The sequence below is a fragment of the Doryrhamphus excisus genome, linkage group LG11 (genome assembly GCF_037039965.1).
Source record: "Doryrhamphus excisus strain RoL-2023G ecotype Guam linkage group LG11, RoL_Dexc_Guam_v1.1, whole genome shotgun sequence".
Taxonomy (NCBI): Eukaryota; Metazoa; Chordata; class Actinopteri; order Syngnathiformes; family Syngnathidae; genus Doryrhamphus; species Doryrhamphus excisus.
Genome location: NC_136367.1, coordinates 8,785,430 through 8,810,724, shown reverse-complemented (window position 1 = coordinate 8,810,724; position 25,295 = coordinate 8,785,430). Strand labels below are relative to the sequence as shown.

Genomic DNA, 25,295 nt, shown 5'->3' with positions numbered 1-25,295 from the left:
TTCTATAGTAGCCCATTTTACTGGGATGATTCTTTACATTATTATTATTATGTCATTATTGTACCTGTTATAAGATAAATAAATATAAAATAAGACAAACCTTGGCAATTACATCTGGTGTGATACCAGTGACACCTATTTGTATTTTCACTTCATTTACAACTATTTTATGCTTGAAAATGCTTCATTTAGGCAAATAATATGTAACATTTGCTATTCATTTTTGGGGGATGAATAATGGGCTGTGATCAACCATAGGGTTAGGGTTAGGGTAACCTAAGGTAACTAGGGGTAACTAGGGTAACCGTAACCCTAGTTAATATCTGTGTGTTCATCTTTCGTAGTACAAAGGCGTGTTTGGCTGCTGAAGCTCTAAGGCCTGTAGAGGTTTTCATTTCGGACAAACACAGATCTTTAGCTCCGTTTTTCAGTTTGGTACCCGCTGTCTTCATTTTTTGACATGATGTCACATTATTTACCTAGCTGACGCAGCTATTGCCACCCCACCAACGCAGTTGGTGGTGGGAAAAACCTCATCAAGGTTTCCTGGTCAAAGTCGTGCTGTGGCTAATTAGTGAAGACATACTGCATATTATCTAGCGGTAACAAAATACCTAACAGGATCAGACGGGGCTCCTGTCTCCAATGGCAACAAGCGGGTTGTTTTTTAAAATGAGCCAAGAATGAGAAAATTGCAAATTCATGACACACAAAATCATTTGGGATCCCGATGCAACTGGAGGAGTACTTGTTCCGCCACAATCAGCTGAAATGAAGAAAGCACCACTGGAGCACCACTCATTGGTCCATGCAGCTCACCCTTGAAAAACGTAACATCAACCTATAATAGTTGATACATGATCAAAAAAGTCATTGAGACACCCGTAAAAATGTGACTTTCTACCACAATCAAGCCTGGGCTTTGCCAATGGGACTGCTGGAAATAACATCACTTAAATAAATAACATAATTAATAAGTGACATGTACAACTTGCAATGTAACTACGCCATATGTACTATGCAGGTATGGAAATATACACACTACTATGCATGCAAAACAATACTAGTTTATAGGAATGTCTGACTGGTAAGGCATGCTGGGTAACTATAACTCAGCATGCCTTGTGAGCTATAAATTAGCCTTGATCAATACTCAGAGTATTGTATATGTCTGCTTGAGAAGCCTATATATTTTTAAAAGCTATCAAATTGCAGCAGAAGGTCCCTCTCAATGCCAGCAGTTAGCAACTGATCTTTTCAAACCTTCTTGGCACCGTTACAAATACATAAGAACCATATTTTACCGGATATGCAGCCAAGAGCTTGCCGGGCTCCAAGGTCAGATTGAAACATGTTCATAAAACCTCATCCAGTCACAATTTTCAGTCATGAAAGTCCAGTCATCTTCAGAATATTCCACATTTTGTTTGATGTCGAAGCCGAAATCCTATTGATTTTCAGTGCTAGCCAAACAAAGATGGTGGATGGCGGCTCATATCCTTTTCCGAATCAGTTTTCTTTTAACATATGCAAGCAAAACCATGCTGTAACTTTTTACTGATGGGATCGAGAAAGCGGTTGATTTTTGGGGGCCTTTGGAGTGCTTGTTATATAGCCCATCTTTCCTTTTATGGAGTGAACTATGCTGTTTTTCAGTCTCTTCTGAGCAGCTGTGCCCCAAGGCCCATCTGCTGATCTTCATAAACAGTTCCTATGTGTCCTTCTGGAACCCCTAACGGTCTCCCAAAGGTTTTACTGTACATTTCAGAGCAGGCAGGATGTTCTTGCAGGAGACATCTTTCAAGAAGTGATGAAATAGGAACTACAGCCACCCATTCATCTTCATTATATGTTTCAGTTTAGTAAAGCATGACGGCTTTGAAAGTGCTCTCCTTTCCACCGTTACCACTGCTGTGGTTCTACATGCATTTCACAATCACAATAATGTCACTTGGAAACGATTATATGACAACAATAAATGTTTGCCAGTACGCTAGGATGTCAACACGACTTTTGGAACGTTGTCTCCCACTGGAAAATGACATTTAGGATGCTCTGCTACTTGCTTTGACATGGAGGGAACAAATCAGACAAAGTATATGTGAAGTACTTAAAACCTCTTGCATTTTGGACCGCATCACATAATCATGTTAAAACCAAAAATCAAACTCTCTTTTGGTTTACAAACCACGCTTTGTCACGCGCAGCCCGAACTGCTCCTTTCGATACTGTTTCATCATCTCAGCTGGAGAAGCGAGAGCGAGGAGTCTCTTGTCCGTGTACCAGGGAGCCTGAAGTGCTTTTATTAAGAGTGATAACACGCTACGGTGTTTTTTCTGCCGAAGAATGACCAAAGATTTGGCCAAGAAGAAATATTGATAGAAGAAAACTGCAGCGGTTTACTAAAGATTCATTATTGATAACCTGCAATTCATTTTCTACATGAAATGATGAATTGGGTGGACTATGAATAATTAAACATGCATTTCTCAGACAAAATTAAGGCTAAATGAACACAAACATCATCATTAAATAAAGGCTTATTTGTTGCTTTTATGGCTTTAGTTTTTTCTTGGTTGCATTTTAATTGGAGGATTTGAGATATGAAGAGTAAACCAGTTCATCGCCATTCGTGTGTGAATGAGTGAATGGTCGGCCATGTTGGTTTAGGCTGTGCATCGTGGAAAGATGCTAAATAAAACAACCTATTTAGATACCAGCGTTCCCCTGTATGCTCTGCCAGCTGATACACTGGGGGACGTGGGGGGTGGGGGTCCTCCTCCAGGATCACCCAGCTCAAAGTAATGGCACAAAACCACACAGGTGTGCAAAGTAGACCACTTGCTAGCTGCATGATTGCATGACTCCAACTCTGCAGTTGACATTTTCCTTTGTATTAAAGCATCATTAAATTTAAACATGAAAAATGATGTTAGATATTAATAAGGCATGAGTACTTTTATTGTCTTACCCTAAAGAAATAGTAAGCCATTTGTCTGAATAGAAGGATTTGCTGCAATAAAGAAATTATCTCCCCTGAAGCTTTGAAAACTTTCAATTATGGAATTAATTATGGCTGATTCTACAACAGGTTTAAACTGGGGCTTGAACAAAAAAGAGGCTGAGCAGAAATAAAGCATGCGTAAAGTACATATTGCACAAATGAATTAGGGCTCCGTGTTTCTGCAAAAAAATCTGAATCATGATTTTCTTCTTGAAATTGGATTGCCGCTCTCAGGGACTTGTGCTTACCTTTTAAAGATATCATACTATTTTTCATTATTATTATCATTATCTCTTTTTACAATGTTTCATGGTTACAAACTCGCTCCAGTAAATGAAGTCATTTTGCAGAATGCAATGTGCGTCCATATAAAAATGTATTTGGGAGCAAAACAGTGAAAGTGGTGTGAAGTGTGTGTCAGCAGCTTCTTCTATATCAAGAACAACAACAACAACAACAACAAGAACCAAAATAGGGAATCATTTAAAACGGCTAAGGCTGTTACGCCAACTTCATTTGATTTGGCCACGGTGGATTTTAATCCAATAAGTTCGGCGACTAACAGAGTTGGCAAGGTGTTGTTTTCCAAACCACGTTTTTCCTATTTCATCCAACAGCGACCATCTTTCAATTTTGTTCCTCTTGCTTTCTGTGTCACGTTCTATCGAGAGTGATCTTGTTTATTAGCTTATTTAGCTGTTATTTTTGCTTTGACCATCAGCGGGTAGAACCAGGGCAATGGAGACTACTCGGCCTCACCAATGAGGTTCAAAGGAGGACAGGGAGAGGGAGGCGGAACGGTCCCGCATCATGCAGATGTTCTTCAGCAAAATAAGTAAAATACAATAGCTAACAATAGGGCACTTTGTGTTTTAGCACAGTTCATCTTCCATGTCTGGCGGGTCGGTGACATCATCATTTTTGTGTGGGCTGTGTGTGCCCTTCAGGGCACCCAGAACATCGGTTCCATGTGGACGAGAGGCTGAAAGGATGAAATACTTGGCCGTTTTGGCCTGAACACGTTTCTGAGACACTGAGGCCTTGTGTGTTTTGTTAGACACCTGCAGTCTCTACATTTCATAGGTAATTATTATCTGCAACCAAAATATTACAACAAGTCTTTCATTACTTTGGGCGCTGCTGGAAAGAGCAGCATTGTCAATTTTCATAATTTTCTAAATAACACTGCTGTAAAATATGAAATATGTAGTTTCCAAGGAGGAAGGCAGCTATTCTGCTAGGTGGTTACTAATGCACTGAATCTGGAGGGAAATCTTTGAATCTCTCTGCATATCCAATAAAGCCGCTCATTGTTATTCTGTACAGAATTTTATTTCAGCATAGCAGCGACACAACTGTGGAATTTAGTTGCATGTCTTGATGTGCATACGGAGCTCCACTAACTGGATATCCGAGGCTGCAGGTGACAGTATGGCTGATCCACCCATTACAATGTATGATTGTAAGCCAAACAAATGATGTTATGTGGACTTGAGGGACCCCCCCGCCCCCCAAGCAGGTTGATGGTACCACCGCTGGAGTGATGCTTTATATAAAGAGAAAAATCAGAAAGGTCTGATTTAATAGAAACCAAAAAATGAAAGTGCCTGTCATAACATCAACCCATCAACCTGTGTGACTTTGCTTTCTTGGAAGCACTTCACCTGGTGTCAGTGGGAGAGTGGCAGCACAGTTCACTTGGTGCTTAACAAAGGTGGAAACCAAGCACCCACCCCAGTCTATTTAAACCAAATTGTGATTAATTGGAATCGATGCTGTTAGAATCTACTCCCACCACTTCCCGTCTGGAATGCCCTTTCCTGACCCACGCCATTGTGTATGTGCATATTAGACACACAAACACACACACACACACACACACACATTTGCAAGACATAATAATGTCAGAGATTGACTTCATTATTGCTGGCTGTTCCAAAATAAGATGAACACAAAGTGGTTTAGAAAGACAAAGGATTTGGTCCCGTTCTGGCATTAGTATGCATCCTAGGGAATGGGATTGCAAAGAGAACCCCATAAGTGTGTCCATCATGTCTGGCATTAAAATGCATCCCCACATAAGCTTCAAGTTACCATTTGGTCTAATTTCCCGCGTCTGTATGCGTATCAGCACATGCATCTTTTGGCAAGCCCGCTCTGTGAGAATGAAAAGCTTTAGAAGAAATCACTCCAGTGCTGCATTTGCAAGATGGACTAAGTGGAAGTGGTCAGAGAAAAAAGTCCTGTCATGTCTGCTCATGGTTTTCAGGGATCTTTCCCCCGTGTGCACTTGGGCCGCAAATGTGATCTCTCACATGCAATATAAAGTCAAGCTTGTTTCTCTGATTATTAGACCCGAGGCGTTTATTTCAGCCTCATCTTTTAAAATGTCAGGCCTCCATGGGATCAAGAATTTCTATACCGACATAGACTCTAAACTTTGACATCTTCCCGAGCCAGCTCCTCATGGTCATATACTTGGGAGTACGGCCATTCGTACCGTGCTGGACTGGGGAACCACCCAACGACACAATTTGAAAAGCCATAAATATTACCCCAGGGTTACTCCTTTTCGAGTATTGGGTCATTTGATGGGATATCCTGATTGTTTACAGTTAGCATGGAGCATAACCCTGTTTGCTCAGGCATGTAAACGGTTAATTTTCCAATGTTTCAGAAACCTGAATATTGACCTTAACCGGATTATTTACTGCATTTTTTAAGGCACAGACCCGCAACCCACTGAAAATGGCTCCGTGACCCACTTTTAGGTCCCGACAGACCGGTTAAGAACCACTGCTCTAAACCACCATCATATATTTGTATTTATCTTTCATATTTTGAAATGGACCATGTTTTTTTAAAGCTGTTTTCATATTTCAGCCATCCATCCATGTTTTACCACTTACCCTTCTCAGGGTCACAGGTGAGCTTGAACCTATCCTGGCTAAGCCTGGCTTGGTTGCCAGTCAATGACGGGGCTCATAGCAACACAAAAGTATTGACTTACTAAGTCACACCTGCAGTCATTGGGCATGAATGAGTTCCGTTTGTAATAACAAATAATAAATAATACCTAGATATATTGTATCAGGAGTTCTCCCAACTCAAACAAACAAGGATTTCCTGTTCTGACAGCCATACATTCATATGCTCACATTATCAGATACAATATTCAACTCTCACATCCTCACATGGTGCCCACTTCCAATATGAAGTTCATACTGACCAGCAGTACGTGAGCACTGAGGTAATGGTACCACCATGAAGTCACCAGCAAAGATAAAAGTCTCTTAAACTGCAAGTCCTAAAAATTCTCGGGATCTTTGCTATGAAATTTTAAAAACAAATTAAATCTTTATTAAAAGGCAGATTTCTACCACAGAAACCCCCTGATACATATATATTATTCAATGGCTCTCTCTTTGAGTTGTACAAATATAAGTAATATTTCATCTAAGGGAGACTATGCTTCTCATGTCTGTAATGGGGGTGTCCCTCTCGACATTATTCACAATGTGATCGCTAGCTGTGATACAAACATATCAATGCTGGCGGCAGCTAAGCCGATATTAGTTCAACCTCAATGTGGAGAGAAGCTGCCGGTCGGCTGAAGGGAATCTAGCGGTTTGGCTCTTATCTCCAAGTGAGATTTCCCCTGGAGTCTGTCTTGGCACGGGATTTAAGGTGCTGTTTAGGCGAGACGGGCACACGTGATAAATTACCCATCAGAAAGATTACAGCCTCTCCTAACAGCATTGTTAGAAATTCTCCATTTTCCACCGCATGATACCTATTTGGTTTGCCATCAGTGTACCCATTATTGGCACACCCCCCTCTTATAGCCCAGCGAGCTATTTTCTATGCCGCTTATCCTCACTATGGTCGCGCGGGTATGCTGGAGCCTATCCCAGCTGACTTCGGGCGAGAGGCGGGGTACACCCTGGACTGGTGGCCAGCCAATCACAGGGCACATATAGACAAACAACCATTCACACTCACATTCATACCTATGGACAATTTGGAGTGGCCAATTAACCTAGCATGTTTTTGGAATGTGGGAGGAAACCGGAGTAACCGGAGAAAACCCACGCATGCACAGGGAGAACATGCAAACTCCACACAGAAACAGAGACTGCAACCCAGGTCTTCCCAATCTCCTGACTGTTTTAGGGCTGTCACATGATTAAAATGTTTCAATACGATTAAACTGTTTTCAAATTAATCACGATTAATCACAATTTGCAACTATATCGGGAAAAAAAATCAATTTTTACTGTTTTTTTTACCAAAAAATGGAAAACAAAGAAATTGAAATCAAACACCATCGCTCCTTTTTGCTCACGACGGATACAACAGCCAGTCCCAAGGAGGTCCCCATGGTACTTCTACTTGTTATGGTTGATGGAGTGGCCTTGTTACTTCCCTCCTCATCCCCACTAGTTAACCCAGGAATACCCGTTGCTGTTTATATGTTGGAGATTTTTCTTAATTAAAGTAATGGAGTGCAATTATTTCAAAGGCGTCCTAGGAGTGTGGGTTTCAGATCAATGCCTCCAAACACAGGAAATAATTATTTTACGCTGCAGTGACATTAGAGGCGAGCACAAACAGCACGTGCAAATTCTCTCTGTAAACGACTGCTGTGTGTCTTCTGTACTGTTTTGCATTGCAAATGAACAACTGCAATCAACAGTCAAATGTTTTTGTTATCCGGACACATTTCTGCTCGCTTTAGGAATTCCATGTGCTGGATGAAAGTTGTATCCAAAATATGAACTGCAATGTGTATTTAGCGTTGTTTGTGTGGTAGTACAGCCAGTGTCACAAGTAAAAATTGATTTTCATATGATTGGTTGTATCATAAAATCATGATTCATTGTCTTATTGATGGTTTTTATGCCAACAAATACCATCTGTTCTCAATGGCCAAGCAGATACTGTAAATATTTTTCTGCTGTCTCATAGCAAATGAAATGATTAGTTATTGTGATATTTTAGCTCTAGTCTATCATCTGCCTCTTCTCTTTCCCTGCAGGAATGCCCAGGTTTGTTAGCCAGCCAGCACCTTCCACGGTGCGTCTCGGTGACAGTCAGGTCATGTCGTGTGAGATCAACTCTGACCTTTTGCCCTTCACGCGGTGGGAGAAAGACCGTCAGCCCCTGGAGCTCAACTCAAGGCTGGTGCAGTTACCCAGTGGGGCCTTGGTTATCAGCAATGCCACTGAGAGTGATGCTGGTTCCTACCGCTGCTTGGTGGAGAATGTGGGGTCGTCAAAGTCCAGTGAGGAGGCACACCTTCAGATGTTGCCAGGTAAAGTCGGTCCATTCATTCATTCATTCATTCATTTTCTACTGCTTTTCCTCACGAGGGTCGCGGGGGTGCTTTGGGCGAGAGGCGGGGTCCACCCTGGACTGGTGGCCAGCCAATCACAGGGCACATATAGACAAACAACCATTCACACTCACATTCATACCTATGGACAATTTGGAGTGGACAATTAACCTAGCATGCTTTTGGAATGTGGGAGGAAACCGGAGTACCCGGAGAAAACCCACGCATGCACGGGGAGAACATGCAAACTCCACACAGAGATGGCCGAGGGTGGAATTGAACCCTGGTCTCCTAGCTGTGAGGTCTGCGCGCTAACCACTCGCCCGCCGTGCCGCCCAAAGTCGGTCCAATATCATATCATATCACCCTGCATTTCAAATCTGCTGTGTATACACTGTAGGCACGCTGGTAAAAGCAGTCCATTCTAGACTACTTACCTTTTCATCCAGCAGCGCCTCCATCGACCTCACATGACCACAACAACACCGTGTGCTAACAAAGTAGGAATGATGTCGGCTGTGTGGCAGTATTTTTGGATAAGGTCTGAAAAAACTGCAAAACTTGTCATGCGCAAGTTTCCCGTGGTGGCACAGAACGGGACGTTTAATAGGACCAACTTTATCACGCATTTGAAGCAGCATCACGGAAAACAGCATGAGGATTTTTGCTAGACATTTTCATGATGTCCTGCTGGCCCAGTTAGATACACACAATAACCCGCACAGAAAACCTTTTAGATTTTTCAGAATCTGCACCTATTCCAGCTGTATTTCCTTTCATTTGTGCTTCCTGCCAAAACGGTCTGTTTTCATTTATTCCATCTCCATCTTCCAGAATCTGCACCTATTCCAACTCTATTTCCTTTGGCTTTCCAAAACGGACTGTTTTAATTTACCATATTTTCAGCACTATAAGGCACACGTAAATTAATTTTCTCAAAAATTAGCAGTGCACTTTATAATCAGCTCGCCTCCAGAGGATTTCTGGACAACTGCCGAACCCCACTTTCTAATTTTGTTGGTATAGGAGTTGACAATAAATGAATACTGGTAGCTCATGAGCTACTGTTTGGAAACCACCGACTTAGTGTGTATGAACTCAAAGACTGCTTACGTAGGCATGCATTTATTAAGTGCAGAAAATCTTAGCACAACATCGATAGTGAAAATGTGGTCATTACAGGTTTTTTGCGGGACTGCCCATGTTTAAAAAAATTTGGGTTGGCTGCCCGGCGGATGCCTGTCTGTAAATCATGCGGCGGAAAAATACATTGACGAACCCACACGCGTATCGGCCGATACCGATTCAAGTAAAGAACGCAAATATCTGCCCTATATATCAGTGGCCAATGTATCGGGTCGATCCTTATTTTTAACAGAATTAACTGTGAGTGCTGCTGTTCCGAAATTAAGAAGTACATTTCATTCTATCTGTATTTCCATTAGCATAAAAATGTGGCCAGCTGGAGAGAGACCGGTGTTGCTTCTGGTGGTCTTATCAGAGAAAGCCTTAGAAGTTGTGAATTCCTCTGTGGACTGTCTCATCTCATCCTTCTACTCATTTTGTTTACTGAGTTGTTAGGCACCAGGATCCTGCCAGCAAAGAGAAGATATTAAAAATCGTAAATTAGTCTTCAACAAGAGCCCCAGCGGGGCATTTATATCTTTGTCTCCTCCAAGGTGTGCTGGGTGGGGGTGTCAAAAGCGTGACTCAATACAGATAATCATAGAGCTGTGGCAAGGAGAGTTTAGCAGTTATAACATAGATTTAAGTGACAGCAAAAGCATTTTATTTTTCTATTTAAATGTAATCTGTGGTAGCCTGGGAATTAAGTAAATAGTGTCCTTGTGGACACTTGTAGAAAGACTTGGCTGCCGGAGTTTTTTTAAGTTTGTGTTGGGAACATTCCCGACCATTACTCGTGTCAGCACCTCCAATTACTCTGCCCGAACGTCTTAATTCAGGACAAGTGAGGTCTGAACTTACCACATCAACGAACTGTAAGGAGTCGACAGCCGTTACAAGGCTAGCTAGCAAGCTGGTGGCTGCTTTTAACCTCCATAACATCTCTGAACCTTCGTGGGGACATTCCGGGCTGTAACATCGAGTGGTGAGAGACTATATTCACTATAAAAACGAACACTAAATATCAAAGACAGTTGTAAAAGCAAGCTAACAGGCTAACAACGGTCTGTGTTGACAAGGCGTTGCTTAGCAACCACAACTATGCGGCGATCCAAGGGGAACGGTCCACCCCTCCTACCCTCCCAGCCCAAGTACCTCGGATGGAAGTGTACCTGGGGGCTCATGTAGCTTGGGCCGAATCACTCCGGACACAATTATAAACACAGAGAAAGTCTTCAAAGATCCGCCGCCAATTCTCATCGGAAGCGATCTCCCCCTGATGTTGCAGCCACTAACGTAGAGTAGCATACTGGAGATGCTATTGAAGCTGCTAAAGAAGGTGGATTACTTAACCCGGAGGACGGATCACATGGATAAAAAATTAAGAAAAAACGGCGATGAACTGCAAAATATGACTCTGAAGTTGGAAAAATTGGAACAGAAGATGGATGAGCACGTTCAAACCCTAATGGAGATGACAGATTTGAAAGACGCATATAAAAAATTAGAAGAGAGTCATACCAACATCAAAAAAGATAATGAGTAGAAAGACAAAATCATTCAGGAGCTGAAAAATACAATGGACGACATGGATCAGAATACAAGGATGAACGACATAATAGCGACGGTAGAAGATCAAAGATCAAGATCAGATAGAGGATCAAACCCAGGTCTTATGCCCGGTAGTCAGGAACAGCGAGGAATCAGACGAAATGGATGTCGCCTCAACGGAGCAACAAGTAATGGATTTCCTAACGCTACGTTCACACCGACGCCGAATCGATGGCGAATTAAATCGGCGAGCAAAGCGGCGGCAAAGCGTAACAAAGCTTAATGAAAGCGTAAAGACCGTAATACAGCATAAAAAAGGTTTGAGCAATTCGGGACATTCGGCAAGAGCGCCCAAAATTTTTAAACTGCTTAAAAATTTGAGGCGATCTGTCACGAATTGCGTAAAGCGGGGAGAGCGTATTAAAGCTTATCAAAGCGTCACAAAGCTTATCAGAGTTTTGCTCAAAGCGTAGGAAGGCTTAACAGAGCTTGGTTCAAAGGATCAATGGATCTGCTGCATCTTTATATATTGTAGCGTCGTTGCCGACGCTATGGAAATTACACGACTGCGATCGCTAACAAGCTTTTTATTGCACAACAATAATACTGGCTACTGTCGGCCGTAACCAAGCCGTTGCAACCACCGCCAGCAACACAACAGTACTTCCTCCACCAGACACGCCCCCACCCCCTGGTGCATTCACAGTCACCCAGAACTGTCGGACACCCAAGAGCACAACGTCAACATGAAAACGTCAGGGTCGCTACAATATGTTCTGGATCAGAGGCGGGATGCAGTCGGGATCTCGAAATTTTCCATTGCTTAACAGAGCTTAAACATATCTGAGGAGATCGTGAGATTTTTTGAAAAATGACGCCGAATTCGGCGCCGATTCAAAGCGCGACATTCGGCGTCGGTGTGATCGTAGCTTAACATCTAAAGAGGTAGATGTTGACATCCAATCCATGGACACTTGCATTCCACTGTATGGCAGGAACAGAACCACACCGTCGTCATCGTCAAGTTCACTAACAGGAAATCCAAGAGCGCTGTACTAAAACAGGGAAAGAAGCTGAAAGGTACAAATGTCTACATGAATGACCACCTGACCAAACGTAATGCTGAAATGGCAAAGAAAGCACGTGACCTGAGAAAGCAGGGAAAGATCCAAGCTACTTGGAGTCCCAACTGCAACATTTTCATAAAGTTAAATGGAGGACCGGAAGCCAGTGTGATCTGGAAAAATTCCTCTAACAATTACTCTAACTTTGAAAATGGAAAAGGTTTTAAACATTACCATTACAACACAAGAAGATCTGCAACTGGACACCTTTGCCTCGACAAATCATAAACAATTGGAATTGGAAAAGGACATAGATCCGGACACACATTTATTTTCCCACATGAGAATTGACTGTCGTTATTATACAGAAGAGGAATACAACAACAATTTAAATATTGGCAACAAGTTGTCAATCATACGTATAAACTGCAGAAGCATGTATGCAAACTATGACAACATCAAACAATATCTGAATGTGTTCAAGGAACTTTTCAAAGTAATGGCAATCTGGGAAACCTGGCTGAACGAGGATAAAGGCACGGACTTTGAGTTGGAAGGTTATGAGATGACCTGCATCAACAGGAACAACACGAGGGGAGGAGGAGTGGCCCTGTATGTGGACAAACAACTACATTACAAAGTGCTGAAGAATATGGCAGTTGCTATTGACAATATCCTACAATGCATAACCATTGAAATCTGTAAAGAACGTGTACATAAGTTGTTTATACAGAACGCCACACTCAAGGATAGAAATGTTTGAAGATTGGATCAAAACAACCTTTTTAGATAATAAGCAAAAAACAATTTTCATATGTGGAGACTTCAATATTGATCTGCTGAATCCACACAAGAACAAGGTAATTGATGATTTTATGGATACAATGTACAGCTTGAGTTTGTTTCCCAAAATGACCAGACCAAGTAGAATAACAGACCATTGTGTCACTCTAATCCACAATATATTCACCAATGACTTTGATAACAAAACCACTAGTGGCCTGCTAATCAAAGACATCAGTGATCATCTTCCTGTGTTTATAAGTACAATTTAAAACCATCATTACAACAACAGACCAATGGAGGCTACAAAGACTGTCCAAAGACTATGCAACATAGTCGTTTGCCTCCCGTGCAACACAAAGAGGAACACGGCACACGTTCCCCTCCTGTGCCCAAACCACACCGCTCCAAGGTTCCACAAAACCCGGCTCCCGTGCCAAGCTGCATGGCGCCACAGTCCACCCCCCACCAGAGCCCAAACCACTTCTGAGGTCCCTTGTAGCCACGGTCCGGGCAGCAGAGCAGGCGTTTTCCTCTTTTCCTCTGTTCCTGGTTCATGCCCTTATTTTGTATTCACTTCCTGTGTTGCTCTGTTCTGTTTTCCCTTGCTTTCCATTATCTCCCACACCTGTTTCCCATTTTCTGTGATGCCTATTTAGTTCAGATGCGCGCTCCTTTAGTTGTTGGGTCATTGTCGTTTTTATGTTGGACATGCGAGTGAGTGGTGACAAATAAATAAATAAATATTAAAAAACCTTAAACTGTATTATGGAAAGCAGGAAGTGAACAAATGTCACAGTTAGTGATTGTAAAAGTACCAGATGGAGGGGTAGGATTTAATAAGCTTTGCTTCTTCCTACTCCTTTTGGACATGTGGAACTGGGAACTGATTATGGGATGCACTCAATTGGAATCTGATGCATGTTCAAAACAAATAAAACCATTACCATTACCTTTTCTGATCTTTTACCCCCCTGCTTCCAAACAATTTGCGATGTAATTAAAACACAGTAACAGTGAAAAACTGCTGCCGCTCTTGGTTTTGGTGTCAAGAACAACTGTGGCGCAGACATGAGAGCTTTTGAAGTTTTTTTTTAAAGATAGATGACCCCGTTAATGTGAAGGATGATGTTGTGGCTGACTAACCCAAGCCAAGTTTAACCCTGGCCATAACCGAGACTTTCTCACCCCCCTCATTCCAGAATCCGGAGAAGAGAGGAAGTTGGAGTTCCTTATGCAGCCTGTGTCTGTGACCAAGTTGCTGGGTGCCAGCGTCCTGCTCCCCTGTGTGGTCACGGGTTTTCCAACACCACACGTTCGATGGATGTTTAAGGACAAGCTGCTCGAGGAAAGGTAGGAGTGTGTACATCAACTTTTGAAGATCAATATCACATTTTTTTGTGTTATTTTTGTTGTTTAGAATTTGCTTTTTGTGTGCGGCGGTTACGTTGAACAGTGCACATTGATGCACTTATTACTTTTTTTACTGACTGTACTTATTGTTTATTTATTACTGTACTTACTTATGATATTCCATTCCCAAGCATGCTGGGAAACACATAATCCACCCAGTTCACAACTTCACATCTCAGTTTGTGATGTTTTGGTTGTGATATAAAATATTGCAGCGTTTGCTGAGGAGATCCTTTGAGAGGATGACAATTAGGTGGTTGATCAACTGTCACTTTATTGGAATGAAGAACCACGCCAAAGCAGCCATTGTCATATACAGTAGTGTGAAAAAGTCATTGCCCCCCATTAATTGAGATATATCAGTCTGGAAAAGGTTATAAAGGCATTTCTAAAGCTTTGGGGCTCCAGCAAACTACAGTGAGAGCCATTCTCCTCAAATGGTGAAAACATGCAAGCGATAAATAAATGTAATTGACAATTAGAGAGTGTTTAGAGTGTATTATATGGCTTAAGGTTTGTAGCTGAATTGACATTTTATATAGTTTTATGTCGCATGTCGTGATACATCCCAAAAATATTGTGAAATATGCTAAGGTCGATATCGCCCAACCCTAATACAGGGTTAAAAGAACGTGGTTAAGCCACCAAGTCGATTGATGAATGTTTCCGAAGGAAAGTCGGAGAAAAAAAACAAGTTCTTCAATTCCAGGATTGTTTGCACCCATGCTGGTCTATCTAGCGCCTAAATTCCAAGTGCCCACTGGCTGGACCTAATTAGCAGAGTTGAAGTACTCTCCATAGAAGGATGTGATGTTGGAGGAGATGAGAGGTGAAAATGCTTAGTAGGAAGGCCATGGCTTGGGGGCAGATAGTATTGGCTCTGCACCAAAATGTAACTGTACAGATGTAGCACTACTACATATGCAAAATGATCAAGAGGCTTATTATAAAAAGTCCACCTTCAAATATGTGCTCTGATGTTAAGGAAGCCTGTTCACTTCCACAGATAAAAAAATTCTATTTAGGAAAAAAGACATAATAGACATAAATATACTAGATAATAGTTGTTTAACCACCTTTGTAGGAAGAACCTTGAGAATAATATATCATCCAGGTAATTGCTGTTTTTTTTAAAGTAGCAGGGTCTGTATTATGACTTCTCCTCTGGAGGAAAAGTGCCTGCTCCCCAAGGTGGTAATGCTCGTGTGCCAAAAATCACCCCAGGGTGGACCTGGTCGTGGTATTCCAGACACTCCATGCGCGAGATGAGGTCGCCAGTTTTCCAGCAGAGAGGAAGTTCACAAATGAGGAGCCGAACACTCGTGTGGGGCTCATTAGCTCGGGAAGTACATCTGAATTCCCTCTCGGAGAACTTCCTTTTACATTCTCCCAGCACTTCTACAGGACCGTACCTGCGTACAGACAATACTTTATTTTTCTACAATGAGAAATTCTAGGCGGCACGGCCGTGGAGTGGTTAGCGCGCAGACCTCAGAGCAAGGCGACCAGGGTTCAATTCCACCCTCGGCCATCTCTGTGTGGAGTTTGCATGTTCTCCCTGTGCATGCGTGGGTTTTCTCCGGGTACTCCGGTTTCCTCCCACATTCCAAAAACATGCTAGGTTAATTGGCCACTCCAAATTGTCCATAGGTATGAATGTGAGTGTGAATGGTTGTTTGTCTATATGTGCCCTGTGATTGGCTGGCCACCAGTCCAGGGTGGACCACGCCTCTCGCCCAAAGACAGCTGGGATAGGCTCCAAATGAATGAATGAGAAATTCTAATGTAAGTTCATTTTTTTGTTATCCACTTTGGAAGGAACCAGATTGTTGCTCTCCCATCCACAGGGTGGATTGCACATATCAATTTAAAAGTCTGGAATACCTAACATTCATCTCCAATGGGAGCAGGCTAAAGGGTTCTTAATGATCAAGCTTGTATTAATTACCAAATTCTATCAAGGGTACACACCTGCCCCCGAGGGTCCCCACTCTGGTAATTAGCAAGTGTACTCTGAATGACGACATTCAAGTGAACTCCCTTGTTTCTGCCTTCAGAGTGGAATTGGATTGTGCGGCAAATACGTTAGCACGTTTTGATTTAGCTGTGACATTGACAAATGAAAAGAATAGCTCGGTTGTCCTTGAGCCTCCTGTTGTGCAATAGCTGGGAGTTAGACGGTGCTGTCAGCTCTTAATTGGTGTACATGGTGTGGGGTGGAGAGAAAGGAAAGAGAGTCTAATTGGTCTTGGGAGCGCGGCGCAAACAGGGCCTTCAAAGTGACAACATCAAGGCTGGGATCTGAAATCAAGTTTTTGAGAATGCTTCAAAGCGGCACAGTGAAGTCCGGGCGTGTCTGAGACGGCAGGGAATTATATCACATTGAGCTTCTGATGCAGATGCTCCAACTTTGCCGTGCATCTTGTTTGTATCCCTACTATCACACTCCTTTGCACAACACAACACAAAGCCAAGTGTGGTCGTTTTAGAAGATAATCATTCCCCAACGGCTCGCTCCTCCCTCAAACTTCCCTGTGCCAGACATTTCTAGAACTACTTTATTTTCATTTCCACAATATGAGAACCTAGCAGCATAAGAACTAGAGAACAGTACTATTAAATGGTCGCTGTTTCGTGGTGGGTACGGTCTATTATTATTATTATTATTATTATTATATTGTCATCATCATCAAGGGGGACTGTTGTGGCCGTACTGGCTGTAATCCAGATAAAACTCAACTCTGAATCCCTTACGTCACTTCCTGTCCACACATCCGGAAGACATTTATTGAAACACACGCTAGCACAAGTCTTATTTATGTCTTAAACGGCTTATATTCTCAGATTCTTGCTACTAGAATATGAGTGTAAAGGTGAAAATAGGGGCTGTTCTATGTTGATAGGGCTCTCATAATAATTAAGGAATCCCACTCAGCGGGATGACTGTCTAGAAGGTTAAAGGATGCAGGTGCCGTATTCAGAATATCACACCATTTAGCTCTTTTTTTCCATTGTTCTTTTGTCTAGTTGAATTTCTACAATGTGCCGTGGGCCAATAAAAACAAGCGGTGGACCCCAAATGGCCCCCGGGCTGCAGTTTGGACAAACTTGGCTAAACAATACATATATATTTTTGTTGTTTACTATTTGTATGGTGTATGATTTCAAGGCCTTGTAACTCTGAATTGTCATTAGTCCCGATCATCAACACCTGCAACCAGAGTATATATATTTTTATGTCACTTTTTTTTGTTTACTACCTATAGTAGACACCATTTTGAGAAAAAAAAGAACATGTTCAGTTTGACATTTGTCAATTATTAACTTTGCGGTACCTGCAAATCAACATATAATGGCCACCCACCTATCGTACCCACCCACATCGTGTCTCTTGGTCTTCAACCTTAAACGAGAGTGCATGTTATTGACTTACGGGTGTTGGTTTCATTTCATGCAGCGTCACATTTTTATCAAAATAATCATGGTGTTTACCCCACTCGGTAAGTGTGATGTACACATCATTGTACGTCTAATATCTCACAGTTGTGCTCGCAGCTCCAGGCTTCTGAGTGGGCTAAATACCCACGACGGCCGGTGAATATTTTATGTTTTATTGTAAAGACAAGCTGCACAGACAGTCCCATTATAATGTGTTTATGAATGAGTGCAAGCCAATATATTTGTGGTGGGCCACCACAAATAAATGAATGTATAGCTACACTGTTAGTATAGATTTTCATCCCAATGGGACCGTGTTATTGTAATATGACTTCCTGATATATCCACACAGTGCATCCGGAAAGTATTCACAGCGCTTCACTTTTTCTACATTTTGTCATGTTACAGCCTCATTCCAAACTGAATTAAATTCATCTCTTACCTCAAAATTCTACACAAAATATTCAATTTTGACAATGTGAAAAAAGTTTTTTTTTGACTTTTTTTGAATTTATTAAAAATAGAAAACAAAAATCACATTTACATAAGTATTCACAGCCTTTGCCATGAAGCTCAAAATTCAGCTCAGGTGCATCTTTTTTCCTCTGATCATCCTTGAGATCTTTCTACAGCTTAATTGGAGTCCACCTGCAGTAAATTCAGTTGATTGGACATGATTTGGAAATATAATAACTGTCTATATAAGGTCCCACAGTTGACTGTGCATGTCAGAGCACAAACACCAAGCATGAAGTCAAAAGAACTGTCTGTAGACCTGCGAGACAGGATTGTCTTGAGGCACAAATCTGGGGAAGGATACAGAAACATTTCTGCTGCTTTGAAGGTCCCAATGAGCGCATGATTTCCAAATCATGTCCAATCAACTGAATTTACTGCAGGTGGACTCCAATTAAGCTGTAGAAAGATCTCAAGGATGATCAGTGTAAAAAAGATGCACCCGAGCTCAATTTTGAGCTTCATGGCAAAGGCTGTGAATACTTATGTAAATGTGATTTTTTTGTTTTCTATTTTTAATAAATTCAAAACATGTCAAAAAAACCTTTTTTCACATTGTCATAATGGAGTATTTTGTGTAGAATTTTGAGGTAAGAGATTAATTTAATTCAGTTTGGAATGAGGCTGTAACATGACAAAATGTAGAAAAAGTGAATACTTTCCGGATGCACTGTATATCTGTTTACATTTATATCTATATCTGTCCACCACCAAGCTCATAATTCCTTCAGACTAAACTCAGCACCTTCCATGCTGACTACACTGTTTTCGTAGTCTGTCAACATGAGATGTCATTGACATCATTGGTTTGGGGGCACGGAGAAAATGCTATCTGGCTTCCTTGTATACACAACTCCTGATGACACTCGTGAAAAGTCATCTTTTGTTCTGGGGAGTATCACTCCATCGCCTAATAAAATACGCCAGCAGTCAGTCAATGAAATGGATGAATTATGCATGGTGCCCTGCAAACAACCAATTGGCAGAGCATGGAAATCAAGCTTCATTGGAAATCCTGCCGCTCCTCCGCCTCCCATACTCCTCGTCTTCTTGACTTCATTGGGATGTGACTGTGAATATTGCATTTATTTGTGTGGGAAGACAAAGGCGTGGTGTGGGGGATTTGTTGGAAATCAGACGGCAGTATGAAACGCTGAAACCCACAACCGTGTTTACAGTGCAGTCGTACTTGAAGCCACAAAAGCACACATGCATGCATAGGCTTCCCTCTGGGTGTTTTTAAAGGCTTTATGTTTATTATATATAGAACTGGAAGTATGGAGGGAAATGAAAAATGCCATTCCACCTTTTTGTCTATGCTGTATTATGGAGTAAATTGACTGTGTTTAATAGTACATGTACTGTACACACAACTCTATCAATATTTATATACAGAAATAAAAGCCTGGGGATTCTTATGAAACCATATATCATTATACTTAAATTCAGCCTGGGAAATCAATAAACTAATAGAAACATGTTTCTATAAAAACGAATTCCACCTCCTAAACACATTAAACCGCATGTGCCTAAGGTTTATGAAATTGTTGTGATTCTGGTTGTGACCCAATGTCCATTTCAAAAGTATATTATGTTTATGAACATCTGCTATTAAATGAAATAAATAAGCACAGTATTATCACTAATCAGTTTTTTTTTCATGGTGTCATGTCACATGATCAGGTGGCCTACAGCACATGCATTATGATGAAATGACATGAAAAGCATTCATTCCTGACATTATTACTGAGTATACTGCTGACATACTTTCAGATGCAGAAGACTCCTTTGGTTCTGATTGTGCTCAAGAATTCTTTTTTCTAAAGCACTTAACGTATGGTAACAGAAGAAAGGGTTAAGGTAACACAGTCGGGGCTGACATTTGAGGTGGGAAGAAAGAAAAACGAGCTGCAGGTAGGATGCATTTAATGCATCTCTTCTGTTAGCTTTTTTTTGTTTCATCTGTTCAAATGAGCAATATCTTGTCTTAGTTGTCCGTTCATGCAAACCACCATGTTTAAGTTCAACGAAACCAAGGTGGACAGCATAAAAGCCAAATGGTCCCAATATGTTGTGTGTAACTCTTAGCAGTCAGTGATGGGTATTAATGAAGGATGTGAGTGCCCAAGCAAAGTGAATCATGCCTTTGGAGAGCAATATGAAAGACTTAAGTGTAAGAACGAGTATGTGTCAAAGGTCTTTAAATGAATGTCATCAGCCTCCTAATCGACAGAAACAATTTTGTGCAACATTTATTTACATCTATTTATTCACAAATGGAGTTGGTGCAGCTGGTTCGCCCTTGCTCAGGAATACATTATAATACATATATAAAGGAAGCACTTTGGGCCTGTGACCAATCACAACGGAGGCGGGCCATGGGCGGAATAAATGAAAACACACTGATTTGGTGACAAGCACAAATCCAAGGAATTACAGATGGAATGTAATCTATGGAATGAAATCTAGAACGTTTTCTGTCCGGGTTATTGTGTGTAGCTGCTCTATAGGAGACCACAACTCAATACAAAGGGTCAACTGTGTGGAGTTGGAATAACAAGTTATAGTCACAGACTATAACTTGTTATATATACGTATATTATAGTTGATGGCACCCTCGCTCATACACACCTGGTCGTCCAGAGGTTCAAGGGGACCTATTATTCTCATTTATCCACCCTTTGTATTGAGTAGTGGTCTCCTATAGAGCAGCTACACACAATAACCCGGACGTTCTAGATTTCATTCCATAGATTACATTCAATCTGTAATTCCTTGGATTTGTGCTTTCCGCCAAATCAGTGTGTTTTAATTTATTCCGCCCATGGCCCGCCTCCGTTGTGATTGGTCACAGGCCCAAAGTGCTTCCTAACTACCAACAAACTCCACTTTCCAATATGGTGGACATAGGAGTTGATCATAAATGAGCGTCAATCAGTGTTTAGGAGCTACTAGCAGCTCATGATCTACTGGCTGGAGACCCCTGATTTACCGTGTTTGAACCCAGAGTGCTAACGTAGCACCGCTGGTGCGGTGGAGCTCGGGAGAAGGCAGGCGTGTGGCAACCTTGCCTGCCCGAGGCATAGCGCTCATTGTCGTCCGTACTTTGTCAGATGTGGTTGTTGCTTGTTGTTCAGTGCAGAGTCAACAGTTCATTTCACGTATCCTTGACTCCTGTCTCATTCGGAATCTTACCTCCACATTTGGTGACCCTCGACAAGGATAATGTGTTGGCCGACAACAGTGACAGCGTGGCCATACTTGGACCACTCGTTGCCAATGAAACCGCTAACACCAATGCTATCTATGCCACCACGGTTAAGTTGCCTGACTTTTGGCAACACAGCCCTTGGTTTAAACACATCAAAACCACATCAAAACCCAGTTCCGACTGTGAGTAAATAACACAAAACAGATTTACATGTCGTGGCTACTCCTCCACAGCGTGTGACTCGTGTGTTAGGTGAACACGTAAGGCTGGCGTATATTTCACTCACCCGGGACGTGCATGTGTGGGCATCGAACGAGGCTCTCAAAAGCACTACAAAAGCTGCTAGTATTACTAGCAGTTTTCCAACTGACTTTATGTCACTATCCGAAGCAGACAAGCAGACAAAAAACAAAAGAAACAGTCCGTAACTGATGCACGATTGTGCCCGCTGTCTTGAAAAAAAAAAGGCATGATTAAATGCACTTGTCTAAGCAGCCTCTTAGGTTGTCATGTTTTTTATTTGATTGTGTCAGTTATTATCCCACATATTGCTTGTGCTACTGACCAAATGACCCCCATCCAACCAGTATTCCAGCCCAATTGACAACATGCCGCTCTGCCTTTGTTTTTTTCCCTGGCGCAGATGTGCTGCACTTGTCATACCACTTTGTCATACAAAAGAGTTAACACTCACACAAAACCTGTCCCTCTTGTCCGGGTCTTCTTTGAGTTCTATGTGAATACTATTGCAAGAAAAAATGAGTAGTGGCAGTAGTAGCAAGTAACAACAGAAAAAAAGAAACTAAGATGTGCTGAATGACGTCCTCATCAAATTGGTTTAATTGGCCACGAGACATGTGCATGTTAGGGGAATGGCCGCTCTAGGAGAGATGAATAGTAAAACATTAAAAAAAGACAAAACTAAAAAGTTTAGAAATGCAAATCAGTTTCTCTTGTAACGTCTTTTTTTGATGTCGCAAAAAAGACAGAGCGTCTCTGTTTGCAGATGCTTCATGCATGAAGTCCACCATATCAATGAGGGTTTTCTACCCTTCTGTTTGTGAGGCTGTTATTTCATCATTCATTCATTAGTAAAAGTTAATTGTCTATTGTCCTTTAAGAAGAATTGCATTGTGGGAAGTCTTGTGTTGTGACATCAGCTACAGAATTAGCCACATTAGCCTGCATTACATTATTTATTCCGAAAGAGCTAGAAGTTATCTTTTGTCATTAATTTGAAATACATATATTTCGTATCATGTTATGTTTTAATGTTTTTTTTTTACTTTTTTCCCCTTTTCAATAAAGATATCTCAAAGTAACACATTTCAGAACTGTAATTATAATACTGTCAACATAGATAATACATGCTTAATATACGTAAATACTAAACTAAATGTAGGTTTATTTTCTCTATTTATAGTAGGAAGTAGATTAGATCTTGGTCATTTTAAAAGTAGTATGCAGAGCATCCCTGGTGTCGATCCTGAAGTACTGGGAGAAATCAGTTAGATGTACTTACTGTACTTCAATTTTTCATTAAGGATGTGCAAGATTATCTTTAATAAAAAGTCCATAAACAAAGACTCTTCAGAGAATCATTTCAGTCCAATTACTATTATCTCTTCCTCTCTATGAAGACAAGTGCTGGATCTTAAGAGTTCTTCTAAATACTGTGTTTACTTGAATACCTTGCATGGTGGTCCTATAAGTTACCCTGGCTCTCAAATACCAGAGGAAGCTGTCAATGCGCCACTAAAGGCTGACGGTCTGAATGGTTGTCCTGGTGAGAGGAAACGTAGAATGCTGTGAACTGAGGGACGTCTTTCAGAGGAAATGTTCTTTCAGGGCGATTGGACATGCACAGCGTCCCAGCTCCATTACCTTGGCCCTGGATGCTCACAAGGGAGTCATCAATGCACACAAAGACTTTTAACATTTGAGTCCTACATTCTATGAACCAAAACAACTCATTCTTAGTTTTTATTCACCTTCTGACTTGGGAATTGATGTGGGCGTTGTCGTCCGTATAAAAGCGTCAGCATGCCAATGCCACAGTTGCTGCGAGAGTATATCAGCGCTACGTCAATAAGTGTGTGCATGGCAGAGCCACCCAAGCCTAAAAACCTGCACCACTTTAAAAGACGATCAGCGATAAAAAGCCACTATTCCAGTTTAAGCAGATTAATCCAAGTTCTTGAATTCATTAATTCTGATTAATCACCATTTGTAATAACAGAGACAATTATGGAGGTCTGTGTACCAAAAAGTGACTTTCGTTATGTGTTACTTCAAGAGTGAGTTACTTTGAGTAATATGCACTTATTGTTTGTCTTTGTCTTTCTGTCTCTTTAGACCTCATATACAGTATAAATAATAAAGACGTAATAAATGAATGTAGCTTCAGCAAGTGTGGTGGAGAACAAGGAGGTGTTGTTCTGAGAATGAATGAAGAGGCGTTTTTGCGAGTTAGCGATGCACATATGGTGTTGGAATTGAACTGCTGCTGATGTGCTGAGATCAGAAAGCGTCAGACTGTGTGTGACTCGGGGGGGGGGGGGGGGGGTGCTTCGCTGTGCCTTCTACCAACAAAACAGGCGTGTGGCTTGCCATTATGCGCATGCGTTAATTCAGCAAAACAATAATTAAATATATGAGCTGCTGTCGCTGTTTTTGGACAGCCGTATTAATAACTTAAGTACTTGTAACACGTGTTACATGAATAACTCATGTGCATGCATAAACATAAACACGTACACGCAATCTTAGAAGCTCATGTCACTTTTTCCTGCATGTGAGTGTCATGTGGGGGTGTGGTTTGCATGCTATGAGCAATACCTGCAATACCTGACCATGATAGACAGCACCTTCATCAGATTATTTCTCTTTTTGGTGTGAAAAGAGACTTATTTAGAAAATCAATGCCGTGCTTGCTGATAGCATGTTGTTGAAGTAGCAGCCGAGTGGCGGCACGAATATGGGGGTCGAGTGCCATCCAGCACAGACCTCTCATGGAGTGGACAAAAAAGTGGCAATGGAAGCCCTCCTTGCAGCTCAACTGGAGGCCAAAAAAAATAATTAAACAGCAACACCTCACCTCCACTCTTTAAACGTGCGTACCGTCTTGCACACATCTTGCCCTCCTCATTTAGCTTTTGCCATGTTTGCATTTAAACCCTCCATCGCTTCCTCTTTCCTTTGGTCTATCGCTCTCGTTCTGACTGCACACTTCTGGTTGTACGCTATTGATTGGTGTGTTCCTTCCTCTCCTTGCTGCCGTGGTTCTTGAATCAACCCTCAGCTTGGCCACACGCCGCTTCTCTTTGGACTCATTGAGGATATCAAAGCTGCGGTGCTGTTTATATGGGAGGTCACTGGTTCATTGTGTGTTTCTGGATCAGGTGCTAATACTTTCAAATGATGATTTTGAATACTCTGCTCAAGGTTGTGATGAAATCAATGACTTGTTTTACGCTTTTCAGTGTTTTTCTATAAGATTGCAATTTAAAATATTTCTCTCTGTGCAATGTCCTTCGGGGCCATCCATAATTTTCAACATTTTCACGAGCGTACAAACCGTACGAGGGTGGGAGGGGGTTAAGACATCAACGTACGCTTTTTTGAAAACCAGAAAATGTCGATGTCTGTATGTTCGAACCGCGGGACGCAGACAAATTTTAGCGCGAATAGACTGGTCCCCTGTCGTCGTATGCTAGCGCGAGAGCGTACCAGTCCACGCGATACTCCACGTAGCTCTGCGTGCTTCGCATCCCAACACAACAATCAGACAATGGCCGACCCCGGTGATTTCGATTACCTATTTTCGTTCATCAAAAAGAGAATTACTGCCATTCA

At 41.6% G+C, this 25,295-nt stretch overlaps 1 protein-coding gene across 8 annotated transcripts in view; it reads left to right on the top strand.

Moving 5' to 3' along the window:
• neo1a (neogenin 1a) overlaps positions 1 to 25,295 on the top strand; it is a 157,152-nt gene that overhangs the window by 73,760 nt on the left and 58,097 nt on the right. For all 8 annotated transcript variants that reach the window (XM_058046025.2, XM_058046023.2, XM_058046021.2 and 5 more), the window contains exons 3-4: positions 8,043 to 8,318; positions 14,065 to 14,215. In XM_058046025.2, coding sequence (XP_057902008.2) covers positions 8,043 to 8,318; positions 14,065 to 14,215 — 427 coding nt within the window. The remainder of the gene's footprint in view (positions 1 to 8,042; positions 8,319 to 14,064; positions 14,216 to 25,295) is intronic.